General features: G+C 36.7%; 1 protein-coding gene across 1 annotated transcript; it reads left to right on the forward strand.

Annotated features, from left to right (window-relative positions):
- The first annotated feature begins 1416 nt into the window (after window positions 1–1416).
- On the forward strand, window positions 1417–4761 carry LOC116115360 (protein NUCLEAR FUSION DEFECTIVE 4-like). The gene is made up of 2 exons (XM_031401518.1): window positions 1417–3084; window positions 4744–4761. The coding sequence occupies exons 1-2, from the start codon at window positions 1438–1440 to the stop codon at window positions 4759–4761; spliced, it is 1665 nt and encodes a 554-aa protein (XP_031257378.1). The 5' UTR covers window positions 1417–1437.
- The last annotated feature ends 14449 nt before the right edge of the window (window positions 4762–19210 follow it).

Consider the following 19210-nt stretch of genomic DNA (forward strand, 5'->3'; position numbering starts at 1 on the left):
CGCATGAGGAATGATACTTCTATTATTTACAAACACCATTTCCGACATCAATTAAATATAAAATAACTATAACAATTCAATCAAAATATCATTTCGAACATCCAAAATCGTGCTTTGATACCAACTGTAAAACCCCTCCCTAGCCGGGTATTTCTTAAGTATCCATTGGTCATTGAGAACCTAGAAAACGCATGCCTAGGAAAGAAGTTTATTTTAAAATCCTATTTAAAGAATAAACCTGTAGTTTAAAAAGCATTTTTTTTTTTAATTTCTAAACTATGATAAGTCCATTGTACAAGTCAAATAATATAGTTTCCTTTCTTGGAGTAAATTATGAAATCCATAGTAATAATTACTAGAAACATACACACTTTTACAAATTTTAATAGCAATTTTATTTCCTTTATTAACACAAACATATTTACTCCATTATAGAACATGAACATATTTACTACATTATGAAATATGAGCATAATTACTGCACTAAATACTTGCAGAACCATTCAATTGTCATCATTAAAACATCCCTCATGCTCATAGCGTCCCTCGAAATCCTCTCTTAGCTTCATGCCTTAATCCTTACCTGCAAAACATTTTAAAACACTTAATAATTAAGCAATTCTATTAGATAAATGACTAATTTACCCTTGGTGCACTTTTATGGATACTTAATTTATATGAATTTGTATGAAAAGACCATTATACCCTTGGTTACTGTTTACGCCATTTAACCATATCAATCAACTTTATGACCATTCTACCCTCATTTCTCTTCAATGACATCACCCCCTACACTTTATAATAGCCACATCTTGAAATGCATGCAAATTGACCATTTTACCCTTCCATTCAAAAAAAGAAAATTACTTGAAAAAGTAAATTTCATACCTTAGGGCATCGGAATAATAACGTAGGGTTTACAGGCTTGGGTAAGGGGGTGTTTTTGTTAATTTATTAACTTTTATTATGGGGGTGTTTAGTTAAATTAACAAATATAGAGGATTAAAAAAATCTAAATATTTTCAAAAAAATATATAAAACAACTATTTTAATTTTTATCCAACTCTAATATAATTTTAAGATATCATACCAACACATTATGAAAATCTTATCCTATTCGATTTAATTTTATCATATCCATATTAGATAGTTTTACAGAACAGTAATTTTTCCAAAATAAGCTACCAAATTAACGGCCCTAATTTTCTGATAACGCCATATCCTTTTCGGGTCACATTCAGCTCCATAATCCTCGCAAATTTTATCCAGCTAAATTTCGAGTTTTCTAACCTTTTCTCCCAACATTTTTGCTCTTACTATTCAATCCAAAACCATCACTCTAAAGAACATCACTACACAACTATGCCTACTGAAAGCGGTGGCTCTGGTGGTAGCTGTTGCTCGTTCTTGCTACAAGTTATACGTGGAAGATGGTTCATGATGTTCGCTTCCTTCTTAATCATGGCCGGCGCCGGCGCAACTTATCTATTCGGCGTTTATTCCAAAGAGATTAAAGCAACTCTAGGCTACGATCAAACAACTCTCAATATTCTAAGCACATGCAAAGACCTCGGCGCCAATATCGGAGTCCTCTCTGGGCTCCTGGCCGAGATTGCGCCTCCCTGGTTTGTCCTCCTCGTCGGTGCTGCCATGAACTTTGCCGGGTATTTCATGATCTGGCTCGCCGTGATGAGGAAAATCGCCAAACCGAAGGTTTGGCAAATGTGTATGTACATTTGTATCGGCGCAAATTCTCAGAATTTCGCCAACACGGGCTCACTCGTTACTTGTGTTAAGAATTTTCCTGAGAGTAGAGGCATGATGTTGGGGATAATGAAAGGATTTGTGGGATTGAGTGGGGCGGTTTTTACTCAACTTTATCTTGCAATTTATGGGAACGATGCGAAATCTATGATTCTTCTTATTGGGTGGCTGCCGGCCTTGATTTCTATAGTGTTTGTTTATACTGTCAGAACGCTGAAGGTTTCTAGTCATCCGAATGAGCTTAAAGTTTTCTATCAATATCTTTATATCACAATTGCAATGGCTTTGTGTTTAATGGGATTAACCATAGCTCAAAAACAAGTTGATTTTTCACATTATGGTTATGTAGGAAGCGCCATTGTTGTTTGTGCTTTCATTTGCATGCCTCTTTTGATAGCATTTAGAGAAGAATACGCCACTTGGAAACTCAAAAAACATCGGGCTCCGGCTCCTACAAGTATTGTTGTTCATGAACCAGCGAAAAAATCTGAAATTTCAGAGATTGAAGAAGAACCACAAACCCAGAATAAAGAAGATCATGATGAAGTTCCATGCTGTGGGAACATTTTCAAGAAGCCGAAGAGAGGCGAAGACTATGGAATTTTGCAGGCGCTTTTGAGTGTGGACATGTTGATTCTTTTCATGGCGACATTCTGTGGACTCGGCTGCAGCTTAACTGCAATGGACAATCTCGGCCAAATCGGTGAATCTTTAGGCTATCAACAACACGTAGTCAACACATTTGTTTCACTTGTCAGCATTTGGAATTACTTCGGCAGAGTTTTCGCGGGCTTCGTTTCCGAAATCATTCTCTTAAAATACAAAGTCCCCCGCCCTCTTATAATGGCAATCGCCCTGATCCTCTCCGCCATTGGCGACCTCCTAATCGCATTCCCCATTCCGGGTTCAGTCTACATTGCTTCGCTACTCGTGGGGTTCTCGTTTGGGGCGCAATTGACGCTGCTTTTCATCATCATATCGGAGCTTTTCGGGTTGAAATATTACTCGACGCTCTTCAACTGCGGCCAACTGGCCAGCCCGCTCGGCTCGTATGTGCTCAATGTGGTTGTTGTGGGGAGATTTTACGATAGAGAGGCGATGAGGCAGCTTGCGGAGAAGGGATTAACGAGAGCGATGGTGAAGGAGCTGACGTGCATTGGGAAGGAATGTTACCGGCTCTCCTTCTCCATTCTCGCTGGTGTTAACGTTTTCGGAGCTCTCGTCACGTTTATTTTGGTGATGAGGACTCGTAAATATTATAGCGGAGATATATATGAGAAATTCAGGAAAGAAATTGCTGCTAATGAGAAGAAAAATCAAGCTGCTGGAAATTGAAAATAATTAACAAAAAGTTGTTGATTTTTTTTTTTATTTTTTTTTTATTTTTTTGAGATTGGGGGTGTCAATTTGTAGTTTTTATTTTTTGTCTGAGGTTGCATCGATTCATTAATAAGATGATGTCATTAGCTTTGTGTAAATCATCCCCCCCTTAAAGAATTTCGTCCTTGAAATTCAGTTGAAGATGTCTGGATATCTTTCTCATATCTTGCTCAACCTCCATGTCGCTTCTTCTACATTATGATTCCTCCACAGTATTTTAACAAGCGGTACTTTCTTATTTCGAAGCTCTTTTATTTTCTATCCAGAATCTGAATTGAAGTTCTTCATAAATTTGTTATCTTTTAACTCCACTTCATTGCTTGTAGTATATGCGAAGGATCACTAAAATATTTCTCAACAGGAAACATGGAAAACATATGGATCTGGTCCATACTGGCTGGTAAGGCAAGTTTGTAAGCTACTTTGCCACTTTCTCTAACACCTCATATAGATCGATATATCTAGGGGCAAGCTTCCCTTTTCTTCGAAACTCATCACCTCTTATAAGGAGAGATTTTCAAAAACACTTTGTCTCCTACTTGGAACTCTATATCATTTCTTTCGGGTCTGCATAGCTCTTCTGTCTGTCTTGGGTTACTTCATTCTCTCTCGGATTAACTTTACATCTTCTACCATTTTTTGTGTCGTTTCTGGACCAGAGTGAGCTAAAGCATTATTTTCTCCTATTTCGTCCCAATGTAACGAAGATCTACATTTCCTTCCATAAAGGCTCATATGGTGCCATTTTAATGGTTGCTTGAAACTATTATTATAAGCAAATTCAATTAGAGGGAGAATGTCACACCAATTCAACTGTGATCCATACAGCAAGCCCGTAACATATCCTCTAATATTTGATCGTTCTTCTGTCTGTCCATCCATCTGAGGATGATAGGCTGTGCTAAAATTAAGCCTAGGACCCAATGCCTTCTGTGCTATTCCAGAATATTACATAAACTTTACATTCTTGTCTGAGACAATACTACTAGGTACTCCATGTAATCTTACTAATTTTTTGACATATAATCGGCCCAACTGATCAGAGGAGATCTTGTCTGTAAATGGAATGAAATGAGCAAATTTAGTCAATCTATCTACAATCACCCAATGGGATTATAACCCCTTGCACTCTAGGAAGACCTAAAATGAAATCCATAGAAATATCTTCCCATTTCCACGAAGGAATACTAAGGGGCTGCAACAATCCTGAAGGGCGCTTATATTCTGCTTTAACCTGCTGGCACACTAAGCATCTGGTAACATACTCAGGTACATCTTTCTTTAACCCTGGCCACCAATAGCTCTTCCTCAAATCTGATACATCTTACATTCCCTGGTGAGCAGTGTAAAAAGTACTACGTGCTTCCTCTAAAATCTTATTCTCAATCAATATCCTGAGGAGCATACAATTTATCTCTAAATTCAGGATTCCATCAACCATTTGAATTCTGTCTCTGCCATCTTTCAACTGCTGCTCAATTCCTTTACAAACCCATCATCCGCTTGTTTTTCTCTAATTTCCTCCAACAAACTTCCGAACTTCAATTTTGGACATTCCCAATCTCTAACTCTATCCCCTCCTATTATCTCTTGTTGCAGGTGCTTCTGAAAAGTTAGCTAAGCTAAGGAGACTTTCTTACTGAGGGCATCTACAACTACATTAGCTTTCCTAGCTGATACATAATATCACATGCATAGTCCTTTACCAACTCAAGCCATATTCTCTGCCTCATATTCAATTCTTCTGGGTGAAAAGTATTTAGACTTTTGTGATCTGTGTAAATATTAAATTTCACCCCAAAAGAATAATGTCTCCAAATCTTCAAAGCAAAACTACAGCTGCTAATTCGAGATATAAGTTGGATACCTCTTTTCATAGTCTTTTAGCTGACGAGAGGCATAAGCAATCACCCTGCCTTTGCATCAATAGCCCCTAAACCATTATGAGAAGATCAGTATAAATTATAACCTACTATATCCTTGGAGAGTTAAAATAGGAGCAGTAGTTAATGTTCTTTCAATTCTTAGAAACTCTTCTCACAGGTTTCAATCCATCTGAACGAGGCTTCTTTTTTTGTCAAAGCCGTGAGTGGAGAAGCTAATTTAGAAAAGCCTTCCACAAATTCCTGTAATACCCTGCTAAACCAAGAAAACGTCTAACTTCTTTTACAGTCTTTGGTCTCGGCCATTCAATCACTGCTTCAATCTTACTAGGGTCCATGAAATACCTTGTGAAACAAACAGTCCAAGAATGCTACTTGATCCAACCAAACTACATTTGGAGAACTTAGCATATAAATTTTTTCTCCTTAGTCTTTGTACACAAATCTCAAATGCTCTTCATGATCTTCTTTGTTTTGGAATAAACAGGATATCATCTATAAAAATTACTAAAAATTTATCTAGACAATCATGGAAAATCCTATTCATCAAATCCATGAATGTTGTTGGTGCATTAGTCAATCCAAATGGCATCACTATAATCATAATGCCCGTACCTGGTTTGGAATGCAGTTTGGGAATATCCTGTCAGAACCCTCACTTGATGGTAGCCAATCGAAGATCAATCTTGGGAAACACCGAAGCTCCCTTTAATTGATCAAATAAGTCATCAATTCTTGGTAATGGATACTTATTTTCACCATCACCTTATTGAGCTCTCTGTAATCGATATACATTCTCATCGAACCATATTTTTTCTTGACAAATAAAATAGGGCTCCCCATGGAGAATGACTGGATCAAATGAAACATTTATCTAACAACTCTTGAAACTGCTTCTTAACTCTTGTAACTTGCGGAGCCATTCATATGAGGTCTTAGTATTGGTGCCGTAAGGAGCAATTATACAAAACTCCACTTCCTTTCTGGAGGAAGTCTTGACAAATCTTTCTGGAAATACATCTTCGAATTCTCGTACTATGGGTACATCCGAACACAAAGTCTGGAAAATTTTCTTTATTCACCACATTAGCTATGTACCCTGTACAACCCTTCCTTATCATCTTCATGCCTTCACTGCACTTATCATCAGGCTGTGTAGATGACTTCCCCAAAGGTGAAACTGTCTCCAGCATCTAAATTAAATCTGGCCTTCTCTTTTCGACAGTCTATCAATACTCCATATTACTTAGGAAGTCCATTCCCAAAATCATATCAAAATCAAGCATATAAAAAACAATCAATCAACATTCAACTCATGCCCATCAATCACTATAGTTCCTCTATAACAACTTATCAGCAAAATAATTCTCCCATTAGCATCTCAATTTTAAAAGCATGTTCCACTTTACTAGGCTCTAAACCTAATCTTTTTATAATACCATATAAGATAAAAGATGGGTAGCCCCAGAATCAATTAGTACATATAAAGAGGTAGAGTGGAATTGTAATTGACCGGTAACTGCAGAGGATTGGCTTCCGCTACTTTCTGAGCCACTGAGTAAACTGGCAGTCGAACCTCTAAAGTCTAAAGGGAAGTAGCCTGAGTACTTATAGTCCTTTGCCACATGTCCCGATTTTACATTTGAAACACACATTGGTCCCTAATAGAAATCTCCCTTGCTGCCTCCCACATTTTTGACAATGGGAAGATATATTCCTTCTCTGTGTGCTATGGAGTCCTCTATTTTGCCACCTTCTTTTGAAATCCTTGCTGAAACTCTTTACCTTGTCCTCTAGGGCCTGAGGGAATTTCCCACTTCAACTTTCTGAATGTTGTCTAGCCCGAACTAGAACTACCATCACCAAACTTGAGGTTCTCCATCGCCCTCTCTTTATTCACATAAATCTCTGCTCTCAATGCTCGTTCTAGGGCCACATGTAGTCGGGGAAGTTGACCACGCCTATAACAATTCGGGAACTTGTGGTGCAATCCATTAGCAAATCTCTCTAATCGGCATGTTGAGTCCTCACCATGGTAGGAGAAAAACAGGCTAGGGAGTTGAAAATTGTAGCATACTCTCTAACAGTCATATTACCTTGCTTCAATTCTGTGAACTCTTGAGTCTTTACGGATAACATGTCCGCCGACGGTATTCTGCTTTAAATAGCCTTTTGAATTCATTCCAAGAAAGGCACTCATCACTAGGTATGCTCCATTAGCTTCCACCATACCGGGCATCTCTCTCAACAAATAGGAAGCATAGCGAACTTTTTCCTGGTCACTCATAGGAAATAAGGCCATGCCTGTTCGATAGTCTTTAACCACTCCTCTGACACCCCTGGATCGTTTGAACCACTGAACTCCAGAGGTTGGTGCTTTTGAGAATATTATAGGTGGTTCTACTGTCCAAAAGTGTAGCACTATTAGCATAATGGTCCGGTTACTGAGGTGGAACTGGTATTTGGAGTGAGGCTAAACTAATGGAACTGAGGGATTTGCGTTCACTTGATTACTTTACTTTCCGGGTAACCCTCCTAAAGGCCCCTAATGGCTGCGTGAATCATCCTATTGATTGCAGCCTCAGCCAAAACAGAAGCATTTTGGATAGAAGTAATGGTCACTATTTGGGGGCGCATGGTAGTCGGTGCTACTGGCTCACTAGTGCCTGCTTCATTAACATTTTCTCGCCCTCCTATGACTTTTGTGAACGCCTCATACCATACCCTAACTCACACAATTTCAATCAACATTAGCTAATTCTATTCACTAAGCAAGTAAAGAAAACATTACAACAATCGGTTGGAGAGAGTATCTTGGGGACGATGAGGAATGATACTTCATTATTTACAAACACCATTTCCGACACAATTAAATATAAAATAACTATAACAATTCAATCAAAATATCATTTCGAACATCCAAAATCGTGCTTGTACCAACGTAAAACCCTCCCTAGCCGGGTATTTCTTAAGTATCCATTGGTCATTGAGACCTAGAAAACGCATGCCTAGGAAAGAAGTTTATTTTAAAATCTATTTAAAGAATAACCTGTAGTTTAAAAAGAATTTTTTTTTTAATTTATAACATAGATAAGTCCATTGTACAAGTCAAATAATATAGTTTCCTTTCTTGGAGTAAATATGAAATCCATAGTAATAATACTAGAAACATACACACTTTTACAAATTTTAATAGCAATTTTATTTCTTTATTAACACAAACATATTACTCCATTATAGAACATGAACATATTTACTACATTAAATATGAGCATAATTAATGCACTAAATACTTGAGAACCATTCAATGTATCATTAAAACATCCCTCATGCTCATAGCGTCCCTCGAATCCTCTCTTAGCTTCATGCCTTAATCCTTACCTGCAAACATTTTAAAACACTTAATAATTAAGCAATTCATTAGATAAATGACTAATTTACCCTTGGTGCACTTTTATGGATACTTAATTTATTGAATTTGTATGAAAAGACCATTATACCCTTGGTTATGTTTACGCCATTTAACATATCAATCAACTTTATGACACATTCTATAAATATTCATTCCATTGATGCTCTAATGTGATTGGCCAATAAAAGTTAGATATAAATGTTATTTGGCACAAATTTTTCATATAAGGGCGTTTTGGTCATTTCTACCACAACATAAAGATAAGTACTCATTTAATGCCATTTGACTTCTTTAAAACACTTAACCATTAAGTAATTCTACTAGATAAATGACTAATTTACCCTTGGTGCACTTTTATGGACACTTAAATCATATGGTTTTGTATGAAAAGACCATTATACCCTTGGTTACCGTTTATGCCATTTAACCTTATCAATTAACTTTATAACCATTCTACCCTCATTTCTCTTCAATGACATCATCCTTTACACTTTATAATGGCCACATCTCGAAATACATGTAAATTGACCATTTTACCCTTCCATTCAAAAAAAGAAAATTACTTGAAAAGGTAAATTTCATACCTTAGGGCATCGGAATAATAACGTGGGGTTTACAATGAACTTCTGACGTTCAGTCCGCTCCATGAATTCATCCGCCAGATGTTCTACGTCAGTTTGGTTCAGAAAATGTTATATTACTGGGAATGTTATATTAATGGGAAGATAGATTACCTTGAAGATTATTGAGAATGTTATATTAAATATGTTTGGTTAGATTGAAATAAATTGGTAGATATAAATAATTAATATGTTTGGTTTGGAGCAATAAAAGAGTTATGGGAGAAGCCTTTTACTGAATTACCCTTCTTTTTAATATTATTATTATTAATAATATTTGGATTATTATTTTAACCCCTTACATTTGAGAACTTAGCTAAAACACCCCAGGCACAATAAAAAGTTTAAAATTTAACAAAATACCCCTAGCCACCCAAGACCACAGTCAGCTGTTGACCCTTACCACATCAACCCTCACATCCTTTGGCCGCCAATCGGCAACCCTTCGCCTTCCCCCATCGCCGATCATCCTCTCCATCTCCTCCATGCCGCTGTGATGCTTCGTCTCCCCCACTGTCGATGACGGTTTTACTGTTAACAACGTTTCCTCCATTTTCTAGTGCTATTTGCCCTTCCCCACTGTAGATGGGCCACCATATCTTCATCTCCACCTTCACCTGAGCTCTCCCACGTTCATTCCATTGAAGAGATTGGTTGTGACTATTCATATTTCGTTGGTGACCGTTCAACTTCTTCACTAGATTTTGCTTACTTTCCGACGACGTTTGGGCTCCCTAGCTACCTATTTGGACTCCCTAGCACATGATCTACCTCCCCTCATGCTTGATCGTCATTTCACCATCAATGGTGGTGGCCAACAGTTAATGGTGGTGCTCGGCAATCGATTGTGGTGGTTGGTGGCTGAGGTATTCATTTGGGGATGTAATTTGGTGGAAATACAAGGGTAATATTGTCTTAAAAATCTTGTGCATAAGGTTAAAATAGTCCATGAATATTCTTGTAAATTGTTTTCAGAACAAGGACATTACCATCCAAAATTTTTATTAATTAGGGGTAAAATTATAACAAAATTAAGATTACCAAGTAATTTTAGAATACCTAAGAAAAGAGTGGTATTCAAATTACTACTTTTATAATCTACAGTAATTACTATTAGTATTAAAAGATTACTAAATTTTTTTATTACTTGACAATCAAACATATGAATGTGAGTAATATAATATGACATTACTAGAGTTGTGGGATTACCCTAACCAAAAGCACCCTAAGTATCACACTCATTAAAGATAAATCATAGCAAACATTTGTAGCAAACATGCTAGAGCCAATGGATATTTGACATCTATTCAAAACTCCTTATATTCCCTACTGGCAGACATCAACTTTATATGATTACGCATATACTTTAAGAATATTTTGCATTGACCGATTTGATACTCTTTGGGACAAAGAATGTTTAATATATTCTACTTGTCAAATGACAGAAAAATATAAAACTATAGTTAAAGCCAAATAATTAGCATCTATTTGAAACCTTTAGGTCTTCGGCTGGAGTTTAAAGTGGACTTTAATATGCCTACAGCTTGTACTAATTTAGTGTGGTTAGAGTTTAAAGTGCCCCAGATTAGGACAGAAACGTGTTATATATAATTTATGTACATATAGTTTAGTTCGAAACGTTTCTGTAATTAATATTCTATATAGATTGAAAATTTTATTCGGATTAAAGATGGATACCTCATCCTCACAAGAATAGGCATAGTAGCAAATGACTTCAGCTTAAGGATATTAATTTATATATTCCAGGCAGGTTTCAAATCAAAAGACTTTCAAATCAGAAAAAAGATCTAGTGGAATCATCACGGCTGGCAACTGAACTCTTTTATTGAATAACAAAATGCACCCGCTGTAGCAATCAATTAATTGAGCAATTGATATGACAAGCTACCAATTTAATGACAACAAAATGCACCCGCCATAGCAATCATCTATGTATACTGAGAATAATGGATCGTATTTGTAGTTTCATAAATGAAATTAAGCCAGCGTTGTTGCTGGTAGTGGCTCAATTGGTTTATACTGGAGGAACTGTATTGTATAAACTAGCAGTTGTTGATGGAATGAGCTTTAGTGTTATGGTTTCTTATAGATTCATTTTATCCACTGCCTTTATGGTCCCTGTTGCTCACATTATTGAAAGGTTTGATCTTTTTCATTTAATATACGTTTCTTTCATTATTATTTAGGCATCCATTTCTTGCTAGGCATTGAAATATGTTATTTATGTACATACTTGAATCCACTTCTCTTCTCGTTTAGTTTTTATTTATGAAATTTAATCTCTTTTTTGTCATTCATTCTAAGCTTCAAGTTTTAATTGTTTATGTATTTACATTAATGATTGGATCTTCTAAAAAAAAATTTGCAGGAAGAGCAAACCAAAGCTAAATTTGATGATACTCTTTCAAGGTTTTCTTTATAGCTTGTTTGGGTATGCAAATAAATATAATGCATCTCTTGTAGTCTAGTTAAAATGCTGTTGAAAATTGAATTGCAGATTCATCCTGATAAATATATAGACCTCTTGAGTTTCAGGGGATCACTATATCAATATTTGTTCTTGAAGAGCCATATCTAACCTCTCTCCAGCTGTCACTTTTATTTTTGCTCTTTCTTTAGGATAAACTACACGCCACTAACGTTATTGTCTATCTTGTTCTTTTGAGTCAATAATTAAAATTATAAAATTATTTTTTTTTCTTGGCGAGTAATGTTACGACTCATACATACCAAACATAGAATACAAAGTGATGTAATATTACCTTTGTATATCATTGTTTTGTGTGATTTTTCCATTAAGCTTGGAGATGTTAGAATTCTGCGAGGTTATAGTTCGACCTAAAATCAGTTCAGTTCAACACTTGTCTGACTCAGAATAAGCTAGTTGCAACTAATCCTAACATTTGTTCAAGCAAATCACAGATAAGCTCAGATCCTAGATATTTCAAAAGAGATCAGATCAACAGCAATAATGCCGTAATCATAACACTCAATCACGAGAATATCGGAGTTGCATTTCAATCTTGACTGTAATTCCTTCAATTTCACTCTTTCTATTGTAAAAAACTTGTATACAAACCCTTTTTAATGATGGAAAAGGGGTTAGCAAATTGTTATAGGCATTATATTATTTTCTTGTAAGCTCTCTAAGCAAATAAGAAAAATAATGGACGTAGGCTCAAGATTCAAACTTGTCGAGAACCACTTAAAAAACCTTTCGTGTTCTTTACATTATTGTTATTACATTCATATTTCATTGCTGGTTATCTTTAATCACACACACATCAGTTCTGATTCCACCAAGGTCAATCAAATCACTGTAGTTGGTGCGAATTTTCATATCAACGTTTTGGCGCTAGAAGAAGGGGCATACTTTCAAAATTTATCACAAACAATTTTAGTGACCTGGTCACCTAAAGTTTCAAATGGCCCATATCAGATCAAAAACCACCACCAAAAACCACGACAACATGGAAATTGCCAAGCAAAAGGTGCAACAGACTGCTCTTCTAGGTCAACCACCAATGCTGCTAGGGCAGCAGGTTGCAAATTAGTAAGGAGTAGGGACTTTGAATCCCAAAAACGACCAGTTGATGGAGATGATAAGGACGATGTAACATAGGCAGTGCAACAGAATGTGGCTGAATTAAGGAATCAGCAATCGGCCCACCAAGACCTCAATTAGCCATGCTTCATGGACGTTACTCCAATGGGCAGCGATGGCTTGGCCGGTGACCAATTTGGCTTGTCGGCACCAAAGAGCGACTATAACCCTCAACACCACAAGGCACATTTTGCTCACGACCATGAATCCTGCAGGCAAGTGAACCCCGGGAGGCGACCAAGCAAATTGCTTATGGGGGAGAGTGAAGATCATGATTGACAAAGAGATGCTTGCACTAATCGGTGAAACAATCAATGCCAGAGTGCCAGTTTTAACCCACGCCAAAGGCGGGCTCAAAACTCTCAAGCTCTCGAGATGAGCTGCGCACGCCAATCTGGCAATGACCGATGTTTTTAACCAACATCGCGACTAGTGCATAGACGAGCATGATATCACCTATCAACCAAACCATCATGACCCCACCTCGTGCACTAATGTGTACAATAGAGCAAGCTCACAAGCAACTGATTTTTGAACTCACCTGCTCGAGGTAAGGCTGAGTAGAGTTCACAACTAGAATACTCCTCATGATGAGGACTTAGATTAGGTGCAGAGAATGCTTGATGAGAATGCAAAATGTCATATTTTTTCCCCCTTAATGTCTAGTCTTTTATACTTATTTGGTGCCTAAATGTACTCATTATTATTTTATTTTGATTTAGGATGCAAATGGAGGCGTTAAATGCAAAATGAAACTAGTTAGGTGATTTCGGACAGTTTCGACATTGCTTCGTAATATGGGCATAACTCTCTCATCCGAGCTCCGATTGAGATGATTCAAATTTTTTTGGAACCCTAAGAAAGAGATCTACAACTTTAATGTTTTTAGTTTGGAGAGATACTCGCTGCATCAAGGTTGGAATTGGGCTTCAAGTTGACGCACCTGCACTGCTAACGTTCTGGAACATTCTGCCTTATCATGCAATTCAAATATGTAGTTTATTATTGGAAGTTTTGAAGATCTGGTGCACGAAAGTTACAGCTGGAAACACCACTTTCCTAGTTATATTATGACTTTATTTTATTTTTAATTAATCAGATTTGGATAAATGTTATTTTAGGATAAAGCTTAGAATATTTTTAGGAGATTGAGTAGAATTCAAAGACTTGAATTGGATATTTTTAAGAGGGGGAGAGAGATTAGATTGGAAAAGACTACAGATGCCTCTCATTTCTCTTATTCTTCTTCTCCTTTCTCTTCTTCTTATTCTCCTTTTGAGTTTTCATGATGGCCGTGAGAGGCTAAATTTTTATAACTTGGTCAAAGGAAACGGAGGCCTCGGAATCAATAAAACTGTGAGATCTAATCTGTTTTTAGTGTTCAATATATGCTTTGAGTATTGGATGTTCTTCTATGCCTATTTTCATGATTGTCTCATTTAATTATTAGAAGGCCTACTAGTTTATTATTTGTTGCAATCTATCGCTAAATTAGATGTCAAATCCGTGATTGTTTGATCCCTCTAATTTGTGAGTAAATAAGAGTTAAGAATTTGCTGCGCCAGGAATTATTAAATCTTAGGAAGAACGCTCGATTAAATTAAATACAACCGCTTGTGTTTGTGTTGTTCAGCTTCATCGATCTCTCTAGTTCTTAAGACTACTACTAGATTAAACCTATAGCGCTTGTCTTGGGTTGTTTAGTAGTAAGATTAATTGTAACAACTTCTTTCTACTATCAAAATCATTAAATATATTAATGAAAAGACAAGTATACTTATCAAAATAGTTGGGCCCAAAATTTTTCCTTTACTTAATATATACATTCTTTGCAAAGTACAATATCATTTGTACAAGAAGACTCTCAAAACAGTGGACAGTGCAGCCAAGTCTCCCCGCTTGCCGACGTCCATCCGACCAAGTCCTCACCTATGACCTGTAAAAACATAGAAAACAACGGAGTGAGCACAAAGACGCTCAGTAAATAAATCTTTTATTCCATAGTCCCCGTGTATTACTCTTCAATTCTTTTCTTATTCTACTTCTAGCTCTCACTATTCTTTTCTTTCTTTCTATTCTCATCACCCATGGAGAATCTCATAATAACATGCATGGATGGGATGCATATGCACTAATCATAACAATGCATTTCTCTCTTTTCTTTTCTTTCTATTCTTTTCTCATGTTTTCTTATTCTTTCTTATTCTTCGCCGATCGGTCTTGGTTGATGCATGGATTCGGAACCCTTAGTCATGTGAGTGTACTCTCTCTCGTGTATAGCCCTCACCCACATGTATTTTCACGGCTATACGAATTCTTTTTCTCATTCTCATTCCGCTCTCTCATGGCTGATACCGCTCTCTCATGGCGGTTACATGTGGTTAATTTCTACACTCACGGGCTCCCCATCACACAACCTATTCTCTTTTCTCTTCTTTAGCACTTCTCTAGTGCTAACTCTTTCTTTCTCTTATTCTAAGAGAATTAGTTCTTTTCTTTATCTCTATTCTTAGAGTGTTTCTTTCTCATTTCTCATATTTCTTTCTTAGGTGATTATTCAAATAAACATATGCATATGGATGGCTCATGCCTAGAATCTTTCTTATATGCATTCATGAAATGCAAATATGCTATGTTGCATAAAGTAAGGTTCTCTACTTCTACTCATGCTTCTTTTAGGCATTTCATCAAACAATATGTGTGCATACATAAACTCTACTCTTACTATAATTCTACTTCTTTCTTAACCATCCAAAATTGGAGTTCAACTCCTTTAATTCATCACACATCCTGCAAAGAAAATACACTTCAAATATTCCTCTCAAAATTCTTTCAATTCTATCCATACTTCTACCAACTTTTATCAACACAATCCACCATTTTCATGGTGGAATTCTCTTCATAAACAACAATAAACTCATTCATAAATCCATCAATACATGACAAACATAAAAATTCAATCAATTAAATCATATAGAAATCTCTACACATCATTCAATCATGCAAATCACACTTAGGTGGATTTACTTACCTTAAACTCAAGTAGAATCCACTTAAGCTCTCCACTCTTGATGGCTTGATACTTTCTCTTAAACCTTAAACACAAACTCAATAAGGATCCTACTCTTACACCAATACAAATCACATCTAGAGTAAAGATTCTTACCTTTAAGTGCTTAGGATCAACTTGTATCAACTTCTAGCCAAAAACCTTCCAAAAATCCTTGAAAAGTTGAATGAAAATTTGAGAGAATTGAAGGATGAAAGAGGCGGTGGAAAGAAAGAAGTGAGAAGGTTTTCTAAAACTAAACCCTTAATATCTCATATTTTCTCCCCTTTTTCCCATCTTACCCTTACTCTTTCTTAGGAATTCCATCTTTGTCCTTTAATTCTTTGCAAATGCACCCCCAAATAAACTATTCTCCATGCAATTTCCTTGCATTTCAATCCCCGCTTTTCCTGCCAATAAGGGGTAGAATGGTCATTGTGCCCCAAAGGAAGAATTCTCTAAAAACTCAAGGAAATTTTCAACCGAGTCTTCGCCGTGGCGAAGCTATTTCTTTTCCCCAGCGAAAACTTACAGCAGCTACACCGTGGGTTGTAGCACCTCTTCGCCGCGGCGAAGCTTCTTCTTCTCCTCTTTTAAGACTTTAACATCAAAATTTCGCCAAGTCTTTACAAATTTCAGGGCAACCACTCAACCAAACCAAACAATTAACAACATACAAACTCAAATGAGGGTAAATCAATAAACATTCAAGCCATTCATCAAGTCTTAACTACGTACCTCAAGTAGGGCGTTACATTAATTAGATCGCTTGTTTCTTAATTAATTGCAACTAAGGAGAGATAGAAAATAGTTCCAACGGTGAATATTCAAAGTATGAATTGATATATACTTGCATCAATGATCAGTTGTAAAATTCTGATGGTGGATGTTGACTTAGACCAAGGTTTGTTCTTTTGATTGATTTCAATAATTTTATTTGAATTGTCCCTTAGTTGTTTTTCTAGAAATTGTTTTTGTTATACTCAAATTCCCCCCATCCTTGTTCACGTAGCATAAAACTAGGGTAGACACTCTCCGTGGGAACGATCCTTACTCGCACTACAACATGTATTCTTAGATTTTAACTTTAGTTGCCTGCGACAGCACACTAATGCTCAACGATCTAAGAGCTCGCTAGAATAATTTGGCAGAAGAGATAGTGAGTTCTCCATTCATGAGGAAGTTTGCCAAGCCCTGTTTCCATAAGGATTTAGGGTGCCAAAGAGTAAGTTCGATAGGAAAGGGATCCCAAAGACCACCTTGACTTTTTCAACAACCTAATGGAGCTACATCAGGTCTCTGACTTGGTAAAGTGCCGCTGTTTCATGGTCACTTTCGTGGGAGATGCCAAGAGGTGGTACAAAAGGCTCAAGGCAAACACAATACATTCTTGGCAACAATTCTCCTTGCTGTACTTACAGCAATTTCAGGTGAGGAGATAGTTTGCAATGCCACTTAGCTATCTAAGCAACATTCATCAAGAAAAAGATGAAACTCTGACCTCATACTTAACGAGGTACTAGAATGAACAAGTAAAGGTTGCGGAGGCACCTGAGGATTCAATCCGAACTTTGCTAATCTAATTACTGCTTTATACTAGGATACTCATAGTGATATCTTAAGTAAAATACATTTATATTAGTAAAAGTAAATGGGCCCAAAAATTTTCTTTTATTACATATAAACATTCTTTATACAAAACAACATTATCATTTACAAAATGCCATTAAAATAGCGGATAGTGTAGCTATTGCTCCTCGCTTGTTGACGCCCATCCAACCGCGTTCTCACCTAGATCCTGTAATCACAAAGAAAACAACGGGGTGAGCACAAAATAATGCTCAGTAAGTAAATCCTCTACTCGACTGTCCCTGTAACTCTTTCTCTTAATTCTTTCCTTACACTTTTCTCATCTCATTTATTATTTTCTCTTTCACACAACTCTCGTTACTTAACTTCTGCTATATGTCACGGCCTCATCTTACCGGAGGCACGGCCAGGTGGAGTTCACACAACACCAACCCACTCTTTGTGACGTTCGGGTAGAGATCACAAAGCACCTACCCTCTCTTAGTAACTACCGGGTGGAGATCACAAAGCAGCAACCCCTTTTTAGTATCTATCGGGTGGAGATCATAAAGCACCAACCCATTTTTAGTATTTCTCTCATTCCCTCTACTCGTAGAGTAGTTCATACACAAAGTTCTCCACTCTTTCTCAAGCCACTTCTCCATGCACAATTAATGCATATGGATAGTTCTTCTCCACTAATGCACTCATGAAATGCCAACATGCAATGTTGCAAGAATTAAGGTTCACTACTCATGATTCTCTTAAGCATTTCATCAAACAACCAGTGTGCATACATAAACTCTACTTTATCTATGGTTCTATTCCTCTCTTGAACCATCCAAATGGGAGAAAACTCTGTTACCAAGCTATAATTCCTGTCACAACATAACACTTCCAAAGAGATTTCTCAATCTCTTCCAATTTCATCTTAAACTACATCCTCATCACACATCACACTTCTCATAATTCAAGTGTATTTAACAACCACATAGCAATTATTCATCTCCATCTCAATTCTCAATAACATATCATCTAACATACATACACAATTCTACTCAAAAGAGTTCTCAAATATCAACTTGGATTGGGATTTACTTACCTTGTAATGGAGAGATTTCACTAGCACTTTCCTTTCCTTTAGAAGGCTTGTCTCTTCTCTACCCTTTAAACAATAACACCATAAGATTCCAATATACAAATATATGCAAAACTTCACATCTAAAGCAAGAATCCTTACCTTAGGATACCTTAGATTGATTTTCTACCCCAAACTACTCAAAACGCCCTCTAAAATTCTTGAAAGGTTGAAGGAAAAGTTGAGAGGAAATGGAGAATGAAAGAGGCGGTGGAAGATGAAGAATGAAGGGTTTACTAAGCTTAACCCCTTTTTAGCTCAAATTATCTTCATTCATTCCCATATTGCCCTTGCTCTTTCTTGAAAACTCAATCCTTATCCTTTGATTCATTACAAACACACCCCCATTCTAACATATTCTCCATAAAATTTCCTTACAATTCACTCCCCACTTTTCCTGCTAATTAGGGGTAGAATGGTCATTTTACCCCTATAGAGAATTCTCTAGAAACCTCAATAAACTTTTCTACCGTCTCGTCGCCGCAGCGAAGAAAGTTCCATCACCCTAGCAAAAAATTACAGAATCGACACCGCAATTACAAAGCCAACGTCGCCGCAGCAAAAGCTATTCTTCGCCCCGACGAAGACCAAAATTACACACTTCGCCAAAACTCAACCAAAATCAGGGCAAACACTCAACCAAACCAACTGAAAATAACGACATACAAGTTCAAATGAGAACAAATCAATAAACATTCACGCAATACAACATAATTTACTACGTACCTCAAGTGGGGCGTTACAATTCTCCCCTCTTAAAAGAATTTCGT

Source organism: Pistacia vera, unplaced genomic scaffold, assembly GCF_008641045.1.
Source record: "Pistacia vera cultivar Batoury unplaced genomic scaffold, PisVer_v2 Contig737, whole genome shotgun sequence".
Lineage (NCBI taxonomy): Eukaryota > Viridiplantae > Streptophyta > Magnoliopsida > Sapindales > Anacardiaceae > Pistacia > Pistacia vera.